This window comes from Chrysemys picta, chromosome 1, assembly GCF_011386835.1.
Source record: "Chrysemys picta bellii isolate R12L10 chromosome 1, ASM1138683v2, whole genome shotgun sequence".
In the NCBI taxonomy this organism is placed as follows: Eukaryota; Metazoa; Chordata; order Testudines; family Emydidae; genus Chrysemys; species Chrysemys picta.
The window spans coordinates 29,634,686-29,658,453 of record NC_088791.1 but is presented as its reverse complement, the minus strand read 5'-3'; the positions used below and the strand labels follow the sequence as shown (position 1 = coordinate 29,658,453).

General features: G+C 41.7%; 2 protein-coding genes and 1 long non-coding RNA gene across 19 annotated transcripts in view; 1 reads left to right on the top strand and 2 right to left on the bottom strand.

The window, feature by feature from the left end:
* Window positions 1–980: 980 nt before the first annotated feature.
* On the bottom strand, window positions 981–13,580 carry CBLL1 (Cbl proto-oncogene like 1). 14 transcript variants are annotated; one of them, XM_024110208.3, is made up of 7 exons: window positions 13,436–13,517; window positions 8,108–8,139; window positions 6,836–7,003; window positions 6,329–6,429; window positions 5,954–6,037; window positions 3,865–3,938; window positions 981–2,470 (listed from the first exon to the last, which is right to left on the bottom strand). In XM_024110208.3, the coding sequence occupies exons 3-7, from the start codon at window positions 6,873–6,875 to the stop codon at window positions 1,429–1,431; spliced, it is 1,341 nt and encodes a 446-aa protein (XP_023965976.1). In that variant the 5' UTR covers window positions 6,876–7,003; window positions 8,108–8,139; window positions 13,436–13,517; the 3' UTR covers window positions 981–1,428. The 14 variants fall into 14 exon arrangements, with proteins under 14 accessions (XP_023965976.1, XP_065418068.1, XP_065417863.1 ...); XM_065561996.1 differs by having other exon boundaries at window positions 6,329–6,426; XM_065561791.1 differs by having other exon boundaries at window positions 8,108–8,321; window positions 13,436–13,497.
* A 536-nt stretch (window positions 13,581–14,116) lies between these two features.
* Window positions 14,117–17,462, top strand: LOC135974498 (uncharacterized). The gene is made up of 2 exons (XR_010591760.1): window positions 14,117–14,253; window positions 17,262–17,462. It is a non-coding gene; the product is annotated as an uncharacterized LOC135974498 (long non-coding RNA).
* A 916-nt stretch (window positions 17,463–18,378) lies between these two features.
* Window positions 18,379–23,768, bottom strand: part of SLC26A4 (solute carrier family 26 member 4) — a 36,755-nt gene continuing 31,365 nt past the window's right edge. For all 4 annotated transcript variants that reach the window (XM_005292346.5, XM_042848623.2, XM_065560624.1 and 1 more), the window contains 4 exons: window positions 22,524–22,578; window positions 22,035–22,180; window positions 20,805–20,888; window positions 18,379–19,720 (listed from right to left, as the gene is read on the bottom strand). In XM_005292346.5, the coding sequence (XP_005292403.1) occupies window positions 19,697–19,720; window positions 20,805–20,888; window positions 22,035–22,180; window positions 22,524–22,578 (309 nt within the window). In that variant the 3' untranslated portion in view covers window positions 18,379–19,696. The remainder of the gene's footprint in view (window positions 19,721–20,804; window positions 20,889–22,034; window positions 22,181–22,523; window positions 22,579–23,768) is intronic.

Here is a 23,768-nt window from a genome sequence, read left to right as displayed (position 1 = left end):
GGTCAAAAATAAATTTAGTTACCTCTAAACCCCCTTAATTTTTAAAAGTTTTTTTTTTTAAACATTTATTTTTCAACACTAATGCGACTGCAATATAAAAAGTAGGCACTCCGCTTGGACAATGAGAGCTGTGTAAACAGTTTCATTCTCTGGCTCTCCTGCACTAACACAACTAGTGTTAAATAGGACATTTATTTCTTACATCTGTTTTCAATGGATAAAAAAAAAAAAAAAAAAGTTTTACAAAACCTAAATTTTGGGCCTAACGGGACCTGACATTGTGTCAAATCTATTTAAGACCATGGTTAAAAACATATTATTAAATCCTGTAAACCATTAGCCACTTCATCAAATCTGGCAACAAAATTTGACATGATTTATACATATGTATTTTTAATCTACATAAGAGAGGTCAGATCCCTAACTCCAGGTTATCAAAGTGGAATACTTTCCTACTCTACATTACCCTTTATATAGAAAAAGAAAAAACCAAGTCCCAAAAAAAATCATATCCCTTTATAGCATGAATGTGGTGAGTCAGTAAATGGCACCTTTTATGTGAAACCATCCATTTAAATGCACAAGACATGAATTCAACACCAGTAGAGAGTGTATGAGATCTCAAGTTAACCAGAATTTTCCAAACAAGAAGTGAGCTAAGATTTTAAAATGTTAAGACCACATGGTTTCATGTCATCACCAAAACTGTGTCTTTCATGTACCATTCGCTCTGTGCTCCCAAAGTTGCCTCAAAATTTAAAAATCTGTATGAAATTCAAGATTCTGCACTTCAGATTTACAGCTCCTTAAACTTGGATCATCAGACTTTACTACAAACAATTGTTACTGCTAAGGTAAACTTGAATGTCTCTTACACCAAACATTTTATTATGATGCCAGATGGGAAAGTATTGGTGTCAAAACATGAAATGTTTTTTCAGAAATTGTGTCTGTACTCAAATTCACATAAAAACCCAGCATTTTTACAACCATATTTAAATTTAATTATTGTACACAGGTTAACAAAAAAGTATCACAAATAAAACTAAACATCGGATTTAACAAAAACAATAGAGTGGTACAACGGGTGTTCAATTTTTCAGGAAATAATATTACAAATGACCATCTCTCAGAGATTTAACCTCACTAGGGACACAAAGTCTGTTAAAAAAAACATGTAGCTGTTATCTACTGAGCCACTTATCTTAGCACTACAGTATATCTGAAGGTGGAGTCCTACAGTCAAGGTATAAAAATTAATCAAGAGTCAAGTTCCCAGAGTGTGTTAGTCACAACCATTGTATTTCTTTGAAAGGGGGAGGGGAAAAAAAAAAGGAAAAAAAGAGACCCCAAAAACAGATTCATTAAAAGGCTGCTGTATATAGTTTATCCTTCCCATAGCATACTCAGTTCAAATTACTGTTAATATCATTGGTAGTATGGTCTATATCTGGTTTGATCTGGGTGATGTGGTCCAGGAAGTGGGGCTTGAGAAGGTGGGCCTTGCATTCTTGGGGGTGGAGGAGGCCCTCTTGGAGCTGGCCACATCCCTGGACTCATTCCCCCAGGCTGTGTAAAAGGAGGGCTGAGAGTTCCTTGATCTTCACTGAACTGCGGCAAAGAGTTAGGATTATAGTGATGGGGAGGGGGTGCATTTACATTTACTGGTGGGCCACCATGTTGAGGAGGGGGAGGTCCTGGAGGAGGGTGATTCATATATGGTGGCATTTGGGCAATTATGTGTCCAGGGGGAGGGGTTATTGGTGGTGGAGCAGAGGTCATCGGTGGTGGTGGAGCTTGGCTATAAACCATATGAGGAGTACCTGCTCCCTGGGGAGGATGTTGCATTGGATGGCTTATTGGTGGTGGTGGTGGCGGGGGTGGTGCATAATGTTGCTGTGGAGGCATAATATGATGAGGATGGGATACCACTGGTTGACCCTGATATTCAGGATGATGATGAGCAGGTGCTGGGGCTGGTGGAGGTGGTTCTCGAGCACCTGAATTTGAATCATCCTGAATAGGGACAGTTATTAAATTGCTGTGCTTTCTCGTGGAAATACGAAACGTATCCTGACTGACCGAGCGTGGTGGTGGTGGAGCCATTGACATCTCTGCTGGGGGTGCACGAATGTCCTCGTGTGGTTGGTTATAATGCTCGTGTTGCACATGCTGTAAAGGAGGTGGTGGCATCATGAGGTGCTGCTTTGGTGGAATATGGCTCATATGATGCTTATCAGGTGGCATTATGAAACGCTCAGGAATTTCAGCAGGAGGTGGGGCAATAGGAGGATGAACAGGTTCAAGTGGAGGACGGGTAACAGGTTTTCCAGCTCTCATATGACGATGGTTGATGTGAGCCTGTAAGTCTCTCTGAGACAAATATGTTCTCTTGCACCCTTGAACAATGCTACACATGAAGAGAGACCCTCGCACACATTGCTCAATTCGCTGCACGGGATCATTACAGCTAAATTAGAAAAAAAGATTGGTTTATTATCATCACCAACAGCTCTGAAACTAGAAATATTTACACTAAATGTTCATTCCACAATTCTACATATTAGAAATGACATTTCTTAGTGCCAACACAACATGAAAGGCTTGTATTTCCTTAATTCAAATTAAATTACAATATTTCAAAATTAGACAGTCTCCTATAGAAGCATAGTTACAAAGTACATCAACATTTCCTGAGGAGAAGTTTAGAACTGACATCCCATAATCTATCATATTCTAAGATGTGTCAAAAAGCACAAAAGAGAAGGGGTTCTTGAGATTAGGGACACGGTTAGGGTACACAATTAGTAAGTGAGTCTTAATTACTAGTGAACTGTCATTTGCTCTATTGGAGATAATAGTGGGAAGACTGAACACAAATACGTCAACTACTTATTTAAAGTATCTTCTATTTACTATTTAAACTAGGGCTGTCAATCAAATCAGTTAACTCACGCGATTAACTAAAAAAATTGCAATTAATTGCAGTTTTAAAATCGCACTGTTAAACAATAGAATACCAATTGAAAGTTATCAAATATTTTGGATTTTTTTCTACATTTTTAAATATATTGATTTCAGTTACAACAGTATACAAAGTTTACAGTGCTCACTTTATATTATTTTTGATTGCCATTTTTACAGTGCTAATATTTGTAAACAAAAGAAATAGTATTTTTAAATTCACCTCATACAAGTACGGTAGTGCAATCTATTTTTTTTTTGTTACATAACTCCACTCAAAACCAAAACAATGTAAAATTTAGAGCCTACAAGAAGTAGGACTGAGTGGACTTGTAGTTTTACATTGTTTTTTTCTTTTTATGCAGTTATTTTTTGTACCTAAGTCTACATTCGTAAGTTCAACTTTCATGATAAAGCGATTGCACTACCGTACTTGTATTAAGTGATTTGAAAAACACTGTTTCTTTTGTTGTTTTTTTACAGTGCTAATATTTGTAATAAAAAACAATATAAAATGAGCACTGTACACTTTGTATTCTGTGTTGTAATTGAAATCAGTATTTTTGTGTTTTCTACATTTTCAAATATATTTAAATAAATGGTATTTATTATTTTTTTAATCGTGAGATTTTATTTTTTTTTTTTTTTTAAACTAACAGCTTGACTTCCCTAATTTAAACATCAACAGTTAAACTGAATCTCTCAGTATCTGGATGACAATGTAGTGTCAAACTACAACCCCTCTAGTGCAGCAAAAGCATTCTTTGCTGCTTCTTCCTACTGAGCTGATTTTCCACCAAACAAAAATGATGTACGTTAACTAAGACATATGTGAGAATTAGCAGTTTAAATTATTCCAGAATATCTCCCTTTTTAATAAACAATCACTAGTGAACTTACCCTGGGCACATCTTGTCACCCTTCTTCTCATGTAATATAGCACAGTCATAGCAGAAAACATGCTTGCAAGGTATCTAGAGACATACAAACAATCGCTTCATTAAACCATTATGTGTAAACCAGTATGTCATTTATAGAATGTATTTTTAAATAAGCTTTGCTACATTCCTCCCTCATGAACATGCTCTCTCATTCTGTATCTTCCTGAAAATAAAATTCTTACATTTAAGTTGTCTGTGAAATGCATGCTGGGAAATGGACATGATACAGCGACATGTAACAAAATATGCAGTACCTTTGATGGGACACTTTCAAAAATAGCTTGAAAAAGGTAAATTCCATTAAAAAGAAAATGCAAAACACATAGGCAAAACTTTAAATAAAAGAATGCACCACAAAGCTCTTCCTATAGCAGCGAGGCAAGGCTCTTTATGGAAACTACAGCCATATATTTCAGCTGTTCCTGCTACTGGGACTTGGTAACACCAGTACCGGTACTTCATGCTTTAGCAACTGGCATTCTAGGCTTCCCCTCGCTAATCATAGTCTTTTAGCAGGACTCAGTGCACTTCTTCTGCCAATCTCCCATGTAACTGTACACACATTAACTTGGATGGAGCTTGCACTCCTCCAAATCAAGTTGAAAATTTCCATCCTAGCAGTTGGAATAGTTGGTTCTGTGACAGGTCAGCAAAGGCTCAACTGAACAGGACACAGTGGCTTTAACAGCTAGTGCTCAAGGTCCATGTCTCGCTAACGGGTACAGTTCTCCAAATAGACTGGTATTCACTCATGTTTTAAAAGAAAGAAGAGACTACACAGCAGAGCTTGATTCACAGGGCAGCCTATAAAGTTCTTAACTGGCAGATCTGAGCCTTGGCATTAAAACTGAGACTTCAGTACAACAACTATAAATGACTCAAGGAATCAAGTTACCACATTGTTCTTCCCAATCTAGTAAAAACATGGTTCAAAGATGTAGCGTAGGTGTGTTTTTAATGTTCCCACAATCAAATTAAAAATCTGGACAATCCAATTACATTACAAACCCCATTACAGAGACATAGTTAGGGCCAGTCTGCACAACAACTTTTAAATGGTCAAAAGCCAAACTGGTGTAACAATTCCTCCCGACTTGGTCATAACCATAGTGTAGGCAAGACCTAATCAAACTACATTCCTGAAACGCTTTTCAACATGCCACAGATGCTAGTAGGAGCAGGTGAGTAAGAGGAAAGATTACAACTTAACACAACACAAATGATTTCACAGTCTATACAATTTTTTTTTTTAAAAAGCTCCCATGAGGATCTTAATATAGGTTGGTTGTCCTGAATGAGAACTATAAAGGTTAGTGGCTCAAAATACAACGCTAATTTTTAAAAAATTAAGCCACTAAGTCAGATCCCTAAGCACCCATTAACTTGTAGTCAATATTTTAATTTTATTCTTTGCATTCTGTTATATCACTGTTTTAAAGGGGCATAGAAATTAACTTCTAGTATTTACTAACTCAGTTAAAGTCTTCAAGCAAGATACAATGCTTAGCTTAAAAAAAGAAGTTGCTTTAAGGATAAATCGGCCTATTCTGCTTCCACTGAAGTCAATAGGTATTTTTAAATTGACTACAATGGCAGCAGGATCAAGCTGCATGTCAGCCACTCTTCCAAAGCTATTTTACCCCTTAAGCAAGGGGACATCAGCAGAAAATATATGCAACAAGAACAGTTCGGAGTTCTTGTACAAATTAAGGCCTTGGTTTTATACTGAGATGCATTGGAATATACCCTTTTGCTCATGCAGAGCCCACCTGAAGTCAATGAGCTCTGCATGGGAGAGATATGCATTTGTGTGCATCTCAATGCAGGATCAGGGCCTAACTTTACAATAATTCTAATTAGTGGGAAGCTCACACTCCTATTTAAAAAAAAAAAAAAAAAAGTTAAGTAGCTGTTATGCATGATGTTACACTTGCACTAGCTAACTACCCATCTGCCAATGGGAGCACTGAGAACTTTTCCAAAAACAGGTATAGACTTCATGTTAGTTCACAGTAGGGTAGCTTTTCCATCAATACAGCTCTACTCACCATGCGCCCATACAATTTGATAGGCAATCCACACTTGTCACAGAAATGGACTGGGGTATCATCCTTTTCTCCGAGGAAGTTTATCTGTCAAAATAGCATTCATTAGGGCTCCTTATTTCATTAGGTTATTACCAATATGCTTGAAAGTTCACAAATATTTAATAAGGAACAGAGAACTACATACAATCTGAGAAACACAGCACAGAATATATTTTCAGGAAGTCAAAAAGCAGTGGTAGCGCTTATTTTTTATTGGATTTCTCTAAAGAAAAGTAGGGTGCTCTGCACTCTAACTGAGAATAGTAAGAATTAGCTTACACCCTATGATTTCAGATGTAATGTATAGTATCAGAACTATTGAATTCATGAGTGTACCTTAAAGTCCCAAAATATGTGTCCAGGGAATCTTCTTGGATTCCCAAACATGTCAGCTCCTTTGCACTCATACCGCTCCTCTTCATTATAATCAAATTCTTCTGGGGGGAATGGAAAGGGGGAAAGAAAAAAAAGAAAAGAAAAAAACACTTCTAGTACATACCATAATTTTTCTAATTGACCCAAGTTGCTATTAAAAACACATGCCATTCTACATTACAATCATCAAGAAATGCTACAGCATTTCCAATGTCTGCAGCCTGGCTTAAATCCACTCTGCAAGCAAAAGTAACAGAAATAGTGCTACGCTCTGAAGACAGAGACCTTTTTGTATACTGCAGCAACACCTAGAGGCAGAGCTCTATCAGGTATTCTTATAAGTTTGGACAGCATCTAACATATTAGTTCTCCAATATGGAATAGGGCCCCCGAGCACCACTGCAGTAAAAATAATAATAAATTAATACCCTTTCCTTCTATAGCATTAAGCTATTTAAATTAGTTTACCTTCATCACCAGCCTGTGCCTTTGAAGGCATCCTGTTCATAATTCTTGGAGCGCGTGGTGCAGGTTTGGTTTTGTTAGGCTGTTTGGAGATGAGCTTTATAGGGATTCGTCTGCGAACATCAAGACCACCCAACGATCCAGAACTATTAGTGCCTTGCAAATCATTGTCTATACAAGAGAAAAATATGTTTACTGTCATTTTCCACTTATTTTATACATTAGTTTCTGAAAGGATTAGATATTAGCAGAGACATTTCAAGGAAAACACTGATTTTATTAAAGCTAGTTTAAGACTTCATTTACTCTACCAGAATTTACCTGTTTGAAAAAAATCTTAATCTACTGCTCACATGGTACCTTCAAACTGTCAGGTCATGCCAACAGTATTGGTCATAAGTGCAATTATGCAGTAATATGACATTTATAATGAAGTCAATTTAGGAGTGAATCAGTCTCTCTCTCAAACTGTAACTTCTTTGTGGCAGAGACTGTCTTTTTATTGTGTGTTTGTACAGCATCTTGCACAGTAGTACCCTAATTCATGATTAGGGCTCCTTGGAATAACCACTGTACAACTAATGAAGAACAAGGATCTTCCCTCAGGAATGGTTTTGTATATGCTATTTGCAAAGGAAACCAAAAGACAAACATATTCTGTTTATGATCTTGGGCAAGATAATAGAACAGCTGAGATGGGGCTCGATTAATAAAGAATTAAAGAAGGGTACTATTATTCATGCAAATCAACAACCGTTTACAGAAACTAGACCGTATCAAATTAACTTGGTATCTTTTATTTATGAGATTACAAGTTTGGTTAATAAAGGTAATAGTCTAAGTATATTACATCAACACTTCTGTAAAGCATTTCACTTGGTATCGCATGACATTTTGATTAAAATCTAGACCAATATAAAATTAACATGGTACATATTAAGTGGATTAAAACTGATAGGCCTCGAAATGTAACTATAAATGGGAAAATCGCCATTGAGCAAGTGCGTTTCTAATAGGGTCCCACAGAGATCGGCTCTTGGCCCTATGCTATTTAACATTTTTATCAATGACTTGAAAGAAAATAAAATCATCACTGATACAGTTTGCAGATGAGACAAAAATTGGGGGAATGGTAAATAATAAAGAGGGTAGGTCACTGATTCAGAGCAATCTGGATCGCTTGGTAAGGTGAGCACAAGCAAACAATATGTGTTTTAATATAGCTAAAGGTAAATGTATACACCTAGGAACAAAAAAAATGTAGGTCATACTTACAGAATGGGGAACTCTATCCTGGGAAGTAGTGACTGAAAAAGATTTGGAGGTTATAGTGGATAAACAGCTGAATGTGAGCTCCCAATGTGATGCTGTGGCCAAAAGAACTAATGTGATCCTGGGATGCATAAACAGGGGAACCTTGAGTAGGAGGCTGTTTTACCTCACTATATTTGGTGCTGGTTAAACTGTTGCTGGAATACTGTGTCCATTTCTGGTGCCCACAATTCAAGAAGGATGTTGATAAATTGGAGAGGGTTCAGAGGAGCCATGAGAATGATTGCAGGATTAGAAAACATGCCTTATAGTGACAGACACAAAGAGCTCATTTATTTAGTATAACAAAGAGACGGTTAAGGGGTGACTTGATTACAGTATCTACATAGAAAAAATATTTAATAATGGGCTCTTCATTCTAGCAGGAATGGTATAATATGATCCAATAGGTAGAAGATGAAGCTAGAACCGTGGTCACCAACACATCGATCGCGACTGGTCGATCCTAGAAGATCTCTGGTGGCGCAGCGGGGCTGCCGCTAAGACAGGCTCCCTGCCTGCCCCGGTCCCACGCCACTCCAAGATGTGGCCAGTGTGCCCCGCAGCTCTGGGGGAAGGGGTAACCCTCCACATGCTGCTCCTGTCTGCAAGCATCGCTCCTGCAGCTCCCATTGGCTACAGGTCCCTGTTCCCAGCCAATGGGAGCTGCAGGAGCGGTGCTTGCAGAGAGGGACAGCGCACGGAGCCATGTACCATCCCCCGCTCCCAGAGGCCGCAAGGGGATGTTGGCCCCTTCGCGGGGCCGGGGCAGGCACGGAGGCTGCCTTAGCATGGCTTGCTACCTGGTGAGAGGCTGCACCTCAACCCCCAGCCCTGAGCCACCACCCTGAACTCCTTCCTATACCCCAAACCCCAGCCCTGCCCCCCCTCCCAGAGCCAGCACCCTTTATCCCCTCCTCCACCACAACACTCTGCCCCAGCCCGGAGCCCCCTCCTGCACCCAAACTCACTCCCAGAGCCCACACCCCCTCATACACCCCAACCCCCTGCTCCAGGCTCAGCCCAGAGCCCCCACCCACACTGCAAACTCCTCAGCCCCAGCCCAGAGCCTGCACCCCCTCCCAAACCCCTACCCCAGCCTGGTGACAGTGAGTGAGGGTGGGGGAGAGCGAGTGACCGGGGGGGGGGGGGTAGAGTGAGTGGGGCGGGGCCTTGGAGGAAGGGGCCGGGCAGATCCTGGGTTGCCCTTAAATTCAAGAAGTGATCTTGGGCATAAAAAGGTTGGAGACCACTGAGATAGACAAATCCAGACTGGAAATAAGGTACACATTTTTGAGTGAGGGTAATTAACCATGGGAATAATTCACTACAGTCATGGTGTATTCTCCATCGCTGACAATTTCTAAATGAAGATATAATCTTTTAGTAAGACATCCTAAGAATTATTTTGGGGAAGTTCTATGGCCTGGGGAGGTCAGACTTGAGGATCAGACTGATCCTTTTTGGCCTTGGAATCTATAACATCTTATTTAACACATCACTGGAACATCAGTGACCAAATACAGAAAACAGAGAACTACCAAGGCTTTACCAGCACATCTGATAACATATATATGTTAAATTAAAGGCTAATCCTTCTACACACATAAGAACGGCCATACTGGGTCAGACCAAAGGTCCATCTTGTCCAGTATCTTGTCTTCCGATGGTGGCCAATGCCAGGTGCCCCAGACGGAATGAACAGAACACGTAATCATCAAGTTTTCCATCCCCTGTCGCCCATTCCCATCTTCTGGCAAACAGAGGCTAGGGACACCATCCCTACACATCCTGGCTAAAAGCCACTGATGGACCTATCCTCCATGAACTTATCTAGCTGACACACACACACACACACCCTCTTAAGAGCGGTTTTAAATCTTAAATCTCTGGTGCAAGGGAGAGAAGAGACACCTTGACACATGCCAATTCCCAAAACAATGGGCAAGGACAATGTCTAGGCAATAAACAGGGTCCTCATTACATGAAAATATTATGCATCTGTATTGCTGTAGCACCTACGAACCCTAGTGATGGATATGAACCCCACTGTGCTAGGTGCTGTACAAACACAGAAAAAGACAGTCCCTGCCCCAAGCAGTTTACAATCTAAGTATAATACCCAAGTATAAGACAAGAGGAAAATATATGGAGGAGTACAAAGTAGTAATGAGACACACAGAGGCAGTTTGGACTGGTGCATTACATAGGCAATAAATCAAGCTTGTGGATGTTCCTCATATTGGGAAATCGTGAATCCTTTTATAATAAAGCGTATGATGCTGCTCACATGCATTCCTGGGCAGCCAACTTAAAGGAGCACTGCAATTTCAGAGCAGAGGTCAACAGGGGGAGCAATTCTGAGTTGCATGCTTTGGCACTGCAAAAAACCCGATAGTCCCTGTCTGCAGAACACTGATGTGTCTGCACACATGGAATATAGAGATCAGATATACATTTTAGGCTATCCAGTCCATCTCATTGCCAGTGCAGATACATACAAGACAAAGTTACATTCTGGTACTTCAAGATCAGAACTTCCTGAGAAAAGTAACAAAGATGATTATGGGGCTTAATTTGGCATTGAGTAACTGAATGAGGTATTTTTTGAGAGAAGAATAAAAGAATCAAGTATGTATCAGTATGGCTAACACAGGAGAAAAAGTAAGAACTGTTTAGAATGGTAGAGAATGTATTTATAATCAAGAGTAACGGGATGATACTGCAAGTTAAGTCCCCTCCATCTGAAAACCTATCTAGTTTGTGAAATACAATATTCCAGATAAAAAGAGCACACGTACCTCCCCTCTGTACCTGCACATGCTTTTACACGGGGAAACTCTTCTGGTTATTTATTGGGCAATTTACCCCATGTGCACTAACTGTGCTAACAACACAAATAACATTGCAAAGAAATAAAGAACTATAGACCAAATATTAGAAAAACAACTTCCTAAAAGGGAGATTACTAGGGAAATGGCTACAGCCCCAACACTTGGAGGATTTAAAAACTAGTCTGAATAAAACACTGAAAAAGTTACAGTAAGGAAAAAACCTGTAGCGACCTCCAGGAAGTAGACCAGGGGCCGGCAACCTTTCAGAAGTGGTGTGCCAAGTCTTCATTTATTCACTCTAATTTAAGGCTTCACGTGCCAGTAATACATTTTAACATTTGTAGGTCTCTTTCTATAAGTCTATAATATATAACTAAACTACTGTTGTATGTAAAGTAAATAAGGTTTTTAAAATGTTTAAGCAGCTTCATTTGAAATTAAATTAAAATGCAGAGCCGCCCCCCCACCCCCGGACTGGTGGCCAGGACCCGCGCAGTGTGAGTGCCACTGAAAATCAGCTCACGTGCCGCCTTTGGCACGTGTGCCATAGGTTGCCTACCCCTGAAGTAGACTGACTGATCTAATACGTCTTTTCTCTCTCTCTCAAATTCTATGGACCACATTCGTCTGGTGTAATTCCACTGACTTCAGAAGTCAATGGAGTCACACCACAAATTAACACATCTCTATGAATGTCTGAGTCTCTTGTCACAGTTCTGACCCAAATAAAAACTACCAGAGCCCACTCAAATTCATGTAAGAGGAATCTTATGCTTATGAGTTTTTATAAATTTAAATGTTCAGTTGTGTTCCAACACATTTTAATTAATCGTCAGTTAGCAAACAGAATTGTAGCTTCTTATTTAGTCACTTGTTTCGGTACATGATGAACAATGCTGCGAATCTTTCATGGAGGTCACAGATTCCGTGACTTTCCAGGACCATCACGACTTCCGCAGCTGCAGTGGCTGACCCTCACCAGCCTCTACTGCGGCAGCCCCAGGCAACTGATCCCAGGCGCTGCCCCAGAGGGGTGGCGGTGGAGCCACGGGCCATCCTGTGGCCTGGAGTGGCGGGGCCACAGGCCATCTCACAGCAGCAGGCTGCCCGGCCCCCCCACTTCCCCGGGAGCAGCAGCGGGGCCACATGTCACCCGCTCTCCTCCGGAGAAGTGGCATCAGCAGGGCCCTGGACCGCCACCCACCCCCAGAAGCAGCAGCGCCTGCTGTAACACCACCCCTCCACTCCAGCAGGTAAGAGTTAGTTAGCAGTATTTTTAGTAAAAGTTACTGACAGGTCACTTGCCATGACTTTTTGGTTATTGCCCGTGACCTGTCCATGACTTACTAAAAATACCTGTGATTAAATCTTAGACTTAGTGATGAACTCCAGGCTACATTCAAAGTAATCCCCAAACCCAAGCTATATATATACAGTAGTTACAAAAGGTGTGCATCCAAGGAGGATTTGCAGCAACCGGGTAAAGAATAACAGGAGGACTTGTGGAGTAAAGAATAGTGTTCAATTCAGATATTTGTAGGCCAGAAACTTTGAGGACATCAACATAGCATACTGCAAGCAGAACAAGAAAATAAAGTTTTAACCAAAGCCACTATGATAAACCTCAAGTTTTACTAACCAGACAAAACCTTGATTTTTAAATGCTCCTCTCAGGCCCACACATCCAGTAAAATGCATGGAATACGATGCCAAAGGAGCAGCATAGTACACTGCAGATTTGAACCTGCAACCTTTATATTAGTCTGCAATCCCTACTGACTTGTCTGCTTCTTAGACCAATGGATGAGAACCAGTTACAAAAAGTGCAGCGCGTTATACAAACAGTACATACTGATAGCATAGCAGATCTAGACAGGTGTTTCCTATCCTCTGCTAATTACACACCAAGACCCAGAGTCCCTTGCTAAGTTAGTACAAAGTGGACCGATCCTTCAGGCCAAAATGACGAGCCTCGGACATTGCTCTGGCAGTGACGTCTGGGAGAGTTCTGCTGAAGTACCCCCTGCCCCAGCGCATGGCTACGCGGGCGGCGGCGGGGGCCACACAAACCACACAACACCTAGTCTCACAGCCTACGGCTGCTCCCCCGGGCGGACAGTCGCAGCAGCCTTCCCCGTCTGCTCAGGGCCCCGCCGAAAGAAGGCAATGGGGATCGGCGCCTGTTCCGCGGCGGAGCCCGGTAGGGACTAGGGCCCGCTGTCAGGGTGGGGGTTGAGGGAGGCGCGGGGACTGCGAGGCCCAGCCGAGACCCCTCCACCCCACACTGTGGGCCGGCGGCGCTGGGGTCAGGCCGCGCTAGGCCTCGGGCGCCAGACCGCTCCCCAGGCCCTCTCCCCATGGGGGTCTCCCCGTGGCCGGCTCCCCGAGCCGCACCGCGCAGTGCCCCGGGGCAGGCCCGCCGGGTATAAATGCGGCTCCCTCCCTCTCCCCTCCTCACCATTGTGGTCCATGATTCGGCGCGGGGCACTGTGGGAGCGGAAGTCACCGCGCCGGAAGGGCGGGGCCGGAAGCACCCGGACAACGGAAGCGGAAGCTGTGCTGTCAATGGGGGTGGGGGGTCTGTTCAAAGGAGAACCGAACCGAACTGAGCCGCGTGTGCCCAGGGGACGTTGCTTCGGTGGGCAAAACGAATGCTACAGCTCCCAGTGTGCGCTGCGGCCGGACCGGGGACTGTAGTTACCAGCATGCTTTGCGGGCGCCACTGGCCCATGTTGGGACATTTACTCTTCATTGAAGGCCTGTCGTGGCCCATGGCATGCCGGGAGTTGGAGTCTCAGCTACGGCCGGCGGTGTGCGAGGCGCTCTGGTGGGCCGCGCGCGGGGCGGGCTGCTGTGGGAGCCCGCGGAGTGTCTGACAAGGGCCCCGCCCGGCCGGGGGGCGGGGGGGCGAGCCCGTCGGGATCCCTCCAGTGGCTCTTTCGAGCTTTTGTCCGCAGCTACATGATCTAGACACGGACTCTGGGCTCTGACTGAATGAGGAAAGTCTCCCCGTATCGCGCGACTCCGGCAGCTGGTGAATTATGGAAAACACCAAAGGTTGCAGGCCTGGCAATGAGTGAGCCACATGCCCCCCTAAGGTTCACAGGCAGCGCGTCCCCAGGCTCCAAATCTGCTTTCTGAACCAGGCCCCGGCCTGAGGGGTCCTGTAGCTCTTCTCTGACCTCCCTGTGGTTTGCCAGTATCTTTCCGGTGTACGCACAAAGATATTTCCTTAGGTGCAGGAGTCACCTAAGGGAATGTCACCAGCTACCTTAGGTATGTAGTGCATCTGCAGCCTAGAATTAGGGCTGTCAATTAATCACAGTTAACTCAGGCAATTTAAACAAAATAAATTAACTCGGTAAAAAATAATTGCACTATTAAACAATAAAAGAATACCAATTAAAATGTATGATAATATTTTGTATGTTTTCTATGTTTTCAATTACAATATAGAATACAAAGTGTACAGTGCTCACTTCATATTTTTGATTACCAATATTTTCATGGTAAAAAAGATGAACAAAAGAAATAGTATTTTTCAGTTTACCTCCTACAAGTACTGTAGTGTAGTCAGTTTATCGTGAAAGTGCAACTTACAAATGTAGAATTATTTTTTCCACATAACTGTACTCAAAAATAAAACTATATAGAGCCTACAGGTGCACTCAGTCCTACTTCTTGTTCATCCAAGTTTGTTTACATATACAGGAGATAATGCTGCCCACTTATTTACTTCACCTGAAGGTGAGAACAGGCAGTCGCATGGCACTGTTGTAGCCAGCGTTCCAAGGTATATATGTGCCAGATATGCTAAGCATTTGTATATCCATTCATGCGTTGACTTGTAGATTGCACTACCTTTTGTTTCTTTTTTACGGTGCAAATATTTGTAATTAAAAATAATATAAAGTGAACATGCTACACTTTGTATTCTGCATTGTAATTGAAATCAATATATGAAAATATAGAAAAACATGCAAAAATATTTATAATTTAAATTGGTATTCTATTATTGTTTAACAGTGCAATTAAAACTGCGATTTAATTGCAACTATATTTTTAATCTTGTGATTAATGGCAATTATTTTTATGTAATTGTTAGCCAGCCCTATCTAGAATTAATGGCTTTTTTTGGTCATGCCACGTTGCACTGATGTCTGTTCCTCACAATTTGGTGTCTTTCAGCATTTATACTTCCCATTTTTATCCCACCCAATCAGTATAACTGTGTTCGAATATTTTTCCTTGTATTGCATTGGCCTGGCTTTTTTTCCAAATTTCTCATTTTGTTATTTTTCTTCCATTTCTTTTTGCTGATCCCTAGCCCAAAGGGACCTTTGGTACGCGGCCCATCAGGGAAATCCGCTGGCGGGCTGGGCGGGTTTGTTTACCTGCAGCGTCCGCAGGTTTGGCCGATCGCAGCTCCCACTGGCCGCGGTTTGACGTTCCAGGCCAATGGGATCTGCGGGAAGCAGCACAGATTGGCCGAACCTGCAGATGCTGCAGGTAAACAAACCGTCCCAACCCGCCAGCAGATTTCCCTGACGGGCCACGGGCCAAAGGTTGCCGATCCCTGCTCTGGGCCTTCTTGTAACTTTTCTCTGACCCTAACTTATATTTGCAATGTCTAACTTTGTATAGAAAGTCAGTAGGATACAGTCATTTGTCCAGGCTTTGCCCTTATGGGTAGTAGGCAGGATGTGGAGCTTTCAAAAGGCCTCTGCACACATAACAGGAGCAATGAGTTCTTGCAAGTGCAGGGGAGGACAAAGAAGGGAGCACTTATTTCTCTCTCAAGAGCCATGGGAACCATGGGCGGCAGGTGAACTGCGGGCTCAGGGAGGCTAGCCCCTGGCCCGCTCCTTCTGCCTGAGACCCTGCCCCCCCTTTCCCCGCCAGAGCTCAGAGGGCCCCCTCCCCCCACAGCTCCCCAAGCACTCCCAGTTCCAGGCGGGTGGCACAGCCCCCAGTGCCGGGTGGACAGGCGGTGCAAGCACCGGTTTCAGACGCCTGGAGTCCCTAGCTGCAGGCCAGCCCTCTACTAGTCCCAGCCACGGGGAAAGAGCCGCAGGGGCTGGCAGGAAGCAGGAGGAGGTCTGGGGGTGGGTGGGGCTATGCTGTTTGGGGAGGCTCAGCCTCCCCTGACCTTTGATACCCACTGCCCATGATAGGAATCTTGCCTGCAGCCAGGCCTTGGAGGAGTTTCAGTGTGTGGAGACATTTCCTGCACAAGATCGTTGAGAAATCACCATAGGGTCTACGGCTGGGGCTAAAGCGAGTGGCCACAACTGCAGAGCCAAGAATCCACAGCAGCTGTTCTGCAGCTTTTAAGGGGCTCATGGCTGATGCTGTTTCCAGTCATCTGCTCACGAGCCGCCTGTGTTTTGATCTATCTAGGGGGCAAACTAACAGTAGGAGAAACTGTTAGCTTCTCATGTAAGTGTATTGTAAATTCAACTAAGGTCAAAATAGTAACAATTCCCACTAAATTCAATTCAGTGGGAGTCTTTCCAGTCACTATTGCCCAATTCGATCTCCATTGAAGACCCTACAATGAGGGAAGCTGGTATGAAAGTGATAACATTTCTGAGAACATTAAAGAGATAAAATATGGGGGCGGGGGGGGTTTCCAGTATGCACAATGTTTATTCCTTAGGTCACTGACAACGTTCCTGTAAAACACAGCACCTTTTCTAGACGGTAAAAAGATTAATAAAATCTCTCTCTCTTTCAAGGTAAACCTTTAAACATACAGAGATCTAGCAGTATTAATAGTCACAAAATGCTTAGAAAAATGCCATTCCTGTATTATGCTTGAAAAACAAGTATATCCAGCGGTGCTTCTGAGGGGTTTATGCATGAGTGCAAAGTTCTGCAGGGTTTTAATTATATTGTAAAATACATTACTTTGGTATCCTTCATATAAAAATAAGGATGTCTTCCCTTGCATCCCACCCCATCCCCATTGAACAGAGGTATTTGAAATTTTCTTCATGATGTCTATTGTTGTTCTTAGAGCTTGGATGGGTGTAGTAAATTAAGAATGTAATGGAAACCCATGAGAACATTCTTCTCTGGATAACTCTAAATATACTGTACCAGTAAACTCAAATACAAACATGACTCACATAATAAGTGTATATGCAGCCCATGAGTGTGAATAATTGTCCTATACCCCCATTCTGTATTAATTCATCCTGGTTAAAAAAAAAATCATTTTAAAAGGAAAATGTATTTTTAAATATCCTTGTATTTTATTATTACTCTTCTTAAATGCTCAGGCAGCAAAAATGCGAGACAGAGCCAAACCAAAATACTGGATCCAAAGCGACTTACATTTGAGGAAAGTTGGGATCAGGATTCAAACTTCAGAGTGAAGGCCAATCTCTAGCAAGACAAGTATGTTCTACCAGTACCACTCTATTATTTCGTGATATTCCTTACTACATGTTCCTCAGAAAAATAAAAGCCCAAATGGCTTTTAACAATTTTCAAGTTAATCAAAAGAGTATGTATTTTGTAAGTGTTTACAGTTTCTTTTATATAAAGGTATATAAAATGGACAACAGTTGATGAGAAGTAATGTTTCTGAGGGAAATTGGCTTGATCCTTCATTGTTCTACACACAGCACTTCCATTGACATCAGTGGCAGTTTATTTGAAACTCAATTCTGCCACCATTTTCACATCAACATACATAAGAATAGCAGAGTCAAGCTCTGAGCAAGTTTGTGAATGTGGAGGTCAGTCCTGCAAGGTGCCGAGCACTCTAACCTGACCCAATGAAGCACTAAGCACTTGAATAGTCCCATTGACTCTACTCATGCTTAAATTTAAGTATGTGCTTGTGTTTTCCTGGATTGGATGAGAACGCTCAACACCATGCAGGATTGAGCCCTTTGTGCTTTTGAAAGTAGTAGTAGTAGTAGCCTATTTGACTGTCCTGAAAACCCCTTGTTTATCCAACAGCATCACACTGTTATGCCAGTGTTTCAGCTCTGCCAGAAAAAGGACTATCTCTGGGTAAAGGCCCAATCCAACTCTCGGTGAAGTCACTGGGGGTCTATCAACTGACTTTAATGGAGGTTCAGCAAGGTTCTTAGAGATATAATCTGTGCTACTTAGTGCTTGGCTTCCCAGCTGAGACTGCCAATTAATGCCAGTTGTGATGGTGGTAATTTTCTGTGTGCAATGTCTGTGTGGTTGGTCGAAATTTTGTGTGATACTTTAATTACAAATTTTATTTCACTGTAATTTTAATATGTGAAGATACCAAAATGATCACGAAGTTTAGAACATAAATGTGATCTAATCTAGAAACCTATGTATTGTAAGGACTACGTATGGTTTTTATGGCATGTTTTTTCAACATTGTATATTGGTAGTTGCCACAAGGAATTTCAGTTTTAAAACTAATTTATTTACAATTTAATTTAATTTTTAATGAACAATTTGTGTAATTTTTCATCTAAACATATAATCATTACATGGGAACAATCATTTCTTACATAGCCAATAGAAAGCCTTAAAAACAGAAGTTAAAAAGGTTTTCTTGTAATCCTTTAATTTGTGTAAATTATTGCACTAGGGGATTGTAGCATAACTTCTAAAAAATGTGTACTTTCAAAAGAATAGAAACAGTTTGTAGAGTATTAAAAGAATGAAACAGTTTATGCAGATAATTCTTAATTAAACCAATGATACTGTATAATCCCATTTCAAAAACCAAACTAGATATTAAGTCAGATCTTTACTCCAGTTTTATAGCAGCCAGTCTACAAATTCGATTAACTTCAATGGGACTATTTGTAGAGTAAGGTACTGTTCAATCTATATAGGTTTAATTTCAGTAATGATTATTAACCAGGAGTGCATGAGTTACTAAAAATAGCACTAAAGAACCAAGACTCTTAAGTAATAGTCCCTCTTATTGAGCCTTATCCATATATATGGTTAACATTTTATAGCAATATAGTAAACAGTTTTGAGTGAATACATTTTACCTGTACTCCATTTCTGTTATATAAGGGATTTTTTATATTGAGACTGTAATACTGCAACAAACCCAGAAATTATTTTGAATGACTAATAGATAAATTTTAAAGACGTGTGTTGTAGAATGCAGCCGTGTTAACGTCTTGGGAAACTAATTGCATGGGATTACAGATCCTTTTGCAGGTCAGGGCCTAGGGCTGCTACTACCTATTGCTTCTCTTTTGTGAGGAATTTATTATTTCTATTACAGTAGCACCTTGAGGCCTCCCATCAGGGTTGGAGCTCCATTGTGCTAGGCACAATACAAATACATAAGAGACAGTTCCTGCCCCCAAGAAGAGCTTACAATCTCCTCAACCCCTGGGGCCGAGTTACCATAAAGAAGCTATTTTTTCCTATATGCATTGATATACCAGTGGGTTATAGACACAGACTGACAAACCCTAAAACTAGCTGCAATTTCTGTAATAGTTCTGATGATCTGCCTCCCATATCTTGCCAACGCTGATTCTATGAACACATTTTTCTGATCAAACTTGATTGTTTCAAGGATTACATGTCAATAGACAAAATTTGGAGATTTATAGAGATCGATGGAGTTCAGACAAAGAAATTAGTGTTTTCTTCAAGTGCAAAGACAAGTCCCAGTGCAGAAAACGCTTATATAGTATTGGTGCCTGAATATTGCCATGGAGTCCAAGATATTCGTAATAGTTTTCCTTCATGAAGCAAGTCTGCGCATGGCCTAATGAAATAAGTTTTAAAAGATGGGGGATGGCGAGAGGGAAATGGGTGATTAGTTCTGTGTACACACCATATTTAAAAAAAGAACAACTTTTGCACATATATTACTGTACAACCAAGGGGTTCAGTGCTGGCTGACTGAGTCTACCAGGAAATAATTTGAAAAGAGGCTGTAACTTGAAGCCATTTCTCTGGTTGGCAGCTTCATCTCAGTAGTCAATCAGGTAGATGACCTACACCCAGTAAACATTGGTTGTCAAGTAGCAGGTTGAACCCTCACAAAACAGTCAATCTGGAGTCAGGCTGTTTCTTTTTCAGTCCCTGAGGTAACTTAGCAAAGAGTCCTGTGGCACCTTATAGACTAACAGACATATAGGAGCATGAGCTTTCATGGGTGAATACCCACTTCTTCGGATGCATGTAGTGGAAATTTCCAGGGGCCACTGGAAATTTCCACTACATGCATCCGAAGAAGTGGGTATTCACCCACGAAAGCTCATGCTCCTATACGTCTGTTAGTCTATAAGGTGCCACAGGACTCTTTGCTGCTTTTACAGATCCAGCAAATCTTTTGCTGCTTTTACAGATCTACCACGGCTACCCCTTTGATACTTGAGGTAACTTAAAAATATTAGGGGTAAATTATGGCTTTTAGAACTGGCTGGTGCTTGGTGGATGGGGAGAACAGTTTCAAATAAAAACATTAAGCCTCTGTAGGGTAGAAGCAGGCATAAAATCTTGTGGGTGCTTGAGGTGGAGAAGCATGAATACATGTGGCACCTTCTACACCTTCAAAAAAGCTTCATTGTGACTTCCCTCACTAGCATTGACTGCTAGGTGAATAGGGAAGGCAAACTTTGGGCATCCCACAACCCACTCTTTCTGTTGTCACTATTTTCCCTGGATCAGCCAGTCAGCCAAAGTCTGTAGAGCCCACAAGGCTATGGTGTTTTGTTTTTTATTTATTTATTTTATTTTTTCTTGGCTGGCCCCATGTATCAGCACCACTCATACTGCTATAGTTAAGATAAATATGCATACATCATGGACACATGCTTTATTTAATTAAAAGGATAGATCCATACCTCCTCCTGAACATCAAGTTCATCATCAAGCTTGTCTGTTTCTGAGAAATCTATTGGTTCCTTAGATTCCTGCATCAGTGAAATCTTAAGAGAAAAGTTAACAAGTATTGTGAACAAAATGAAAGTTGCAACCGTACCAATAAAGTTATGTTACCATGAAAAGCCTTGGTGTTACTGCCTCCCCTCATAAAAACCTGCTGCTTACTCGTAATTAACAAAATTATTCTTTTAGCTCTTGGGGTACAGACTTGTGCTTTTGATGCTGAAGGCCATGCTTGTAATCCTGGTGATGACTCAGTGTCTGTGTATATGCAGCCATAGGTTAGTTAAAATGGTATGCAACCTTTTTAAATACATAAATACTGCAGAGTAACTCCTCCGGAGTCTGATATGACAAGCAAAAATGACCAAAAATTCAGGGTCCCATACTGCTGTCTTTGTGAGGACAGTCACAAAATTTGAAGGCCCCTGGTGGAGAGTATGGCCTTAATCAAGGCTGCATATTTAAGATGGGTGTAGGCAAAACCAGTGCTAGGCATAAGCAGACTAAGCAATTGTTTAGGGCCCTGAGTAGCTCAAGGGGGGGGGGGCTATTAATTATTAGTGTGTTGTAAGGGGGCCCAAAAATATTCCTGCTTAAGGCCCCCAATGGGTTAGCACAGGCACTGGATGGAGGCAGAGTTAGAACTTTAGGGCCTCCTTGTAATGTATGGAGGATTTGAATCAATCTGTTCAGTGTTCTAAAGTTTCTCAGGAATTGCAGGGAGCACTGGTTCACTACATGTTTGTGGTGTTGCAGAGGTGATGTGGGGGGTGGGGCATGGGCATGTGGGGTCATATACCCCTCCTCCCCCAGATTTGTTGCTTGGTTGGACTGAGCATGCTCAGTAATGCTGCTGAAGCCAGTTGCCCTCACTCTGCACACACACACACCCATCGGTAGGCACAGGTATCTCTGACTGTGCCTAGCACAATGGGATCTCAACCTGCACTACTGCAATATAAATGATACATAGTAATTAATAATCCTCTAACAGTTAGAAAAGATCTGCAGGCCATCAGATATACAACACAAGCTGTCCAGTTTATAAGCACCTTGTATGAACATCTTTTGCTTTTTTTAAACAACTCTTCATCTAGTTCCTAAAGCTTTTTCCCTTTATCACAAACTGTGAAAACTATTTACAGCTAGAGTATGATACAGAAAAACAAATGCTATATGGGCCTCACCTTTTCAAAAATAGGATCCTGGATGTCCCTGTGCATCATTTCATGCTGTATGTAAAGCACAGCATCATGGACAGTCAGGAAGAACATGTCTTTTCTGATGTTATCATCAAAGAAGCCACATTGTTCCAGCTTTGTTATAATGTTGTCTGAACAAAAAACAAAGTTATAAAAGACTGATACATTTGAAAATAATTGAAGAAATAAGTGTCAAAATAGAGATTAACAATTATCAACAATAAAATGTATAGACCTATAATTCTATCATAGTGGGTTCTCTCTAAGTTAAATTCACTTCTCCCCAAGACACCTTTGTACGCCTGCAGACACAGCCAGACACAGTTTAACTATTTATTTGTTTAAAAGAGCAGTTCAGTTCACTTTTAACTATATTTACTAAAAAAGTACTTCCAGAGATCCAATCCACAGATCCTTTATTACTTTTATTCTATCCTTCATGCTGTGCATTAGTGATAATACATATATGTTTACCTTGATGTGATGCGATGTATACAGTCACATCAATTCTCTCGAACTCTTTAACTATCTGGAAAAAAAAGGGGGTGGTTTGCAATAAACATTTTCTTATTCACACACATTTAAGAAACAGTATTTGTATTCACAAAGATTAGTTACATTTTTCATTTTCCTTTGAGTATTTGCACCACAATCCCGAATCATGTGTTCTTTTATTCATAGGAATATAGGAATTGCCAGACCCAAAGTCCATCTACTCCAGTATGCTGTTTCTGTCAGTGGCCAGACTTTGATTATTAAAGGCAAAGCTGACCGTGCCATCTATGATTATGGTTGCATGACACTATGGATATGCTCCGGGAATGAATTGGGGTTGTGCAGTACAGAAGGTTGTCTGTGGCACTGGTTCTCAACCAGAGGTCTGGGGCCCCCTGGGGGGCCGTGAGCAGGCTTCAGGGAGTCTGCCAAGCTGGGCCAGCACTAGACTCACTGGGGCCCAGAGCGGAAAATAGAAGCCCCACTGCATGGGTCTGGAGCCCTGAGCCCTGTCATCCGGGGTTGAAGTTGAAGCCTGAGCAATGTAGCTTTGTGGGGGCACCATTTGGTGTGGGCCCCAGGCAATTGCCCTGTTTGCTACCCCCTAATGCCGGCCCTGGCTTTTATACGCAGAAAAAAACAGTTGTGGCACACATGGAGTTTTTATAGCATATTGAAGGGAGCCTCAGAAAGAAAAAGGTTGATGGTCTGTGGGACCCCTGCCTCATTTGTTGCAGAAGTTGGAAGATGCATAGTCAATAAGCCAGAGGATTACAGGAACAGAAAAGAATTTTTTGCAGACCAACTGTTTGTTCCTCATTTTCTGGATGTCCAACTTAATAACCTGGGATTTGAATTGCAGAAGTGCTGACCACTCAGGAACTGCAGTTGAAGTCAATGCTTTGAACATACCAAGTGCTATATAATGCTAAATTCTCTGAAAAATCAGGTCCTATGTGTCACATATTGGGCACCCACAATTAGTGGATACTTTTCATTTTAATCTCTCTGTGCCTCAGCTCCCCATCTGTAAAATGAGGATAATACCCCTCACCTCTCAGGGGTGTTGTGAACGTACATTGATTAATATTAGCGTAGTCAGATACTATAGTGCTGAGTGCTAAAGAAAAGTCCATGAGGAAGTTAATAGTTTTGTCTTCATGGCAAGGTCTGAATAGTGTGCAGGAAATAAGGCATGAGGCCACACATTGAACAATGAGAATA

Excerpts from the sequence above, each read along its gene's own strand:
- CBLL1 (XM_005292342.4), bottom strand. Across the intron at positions 6,430-6,835 it reads GGCACAGGCTGGTGATGAAG|AAGAATTTGATTATAATGAA; the intron begins GTAAACTAATTT and ends CATTCCCCCCAG. Across the intron at positions 2,471-3,864 it reads GGTGACAAGATGTGCCCAGG|CTGTAATGATCCCGTGCAGC; the intron begins GTAAGTTCACTA and ends TTTCTAATTTAG.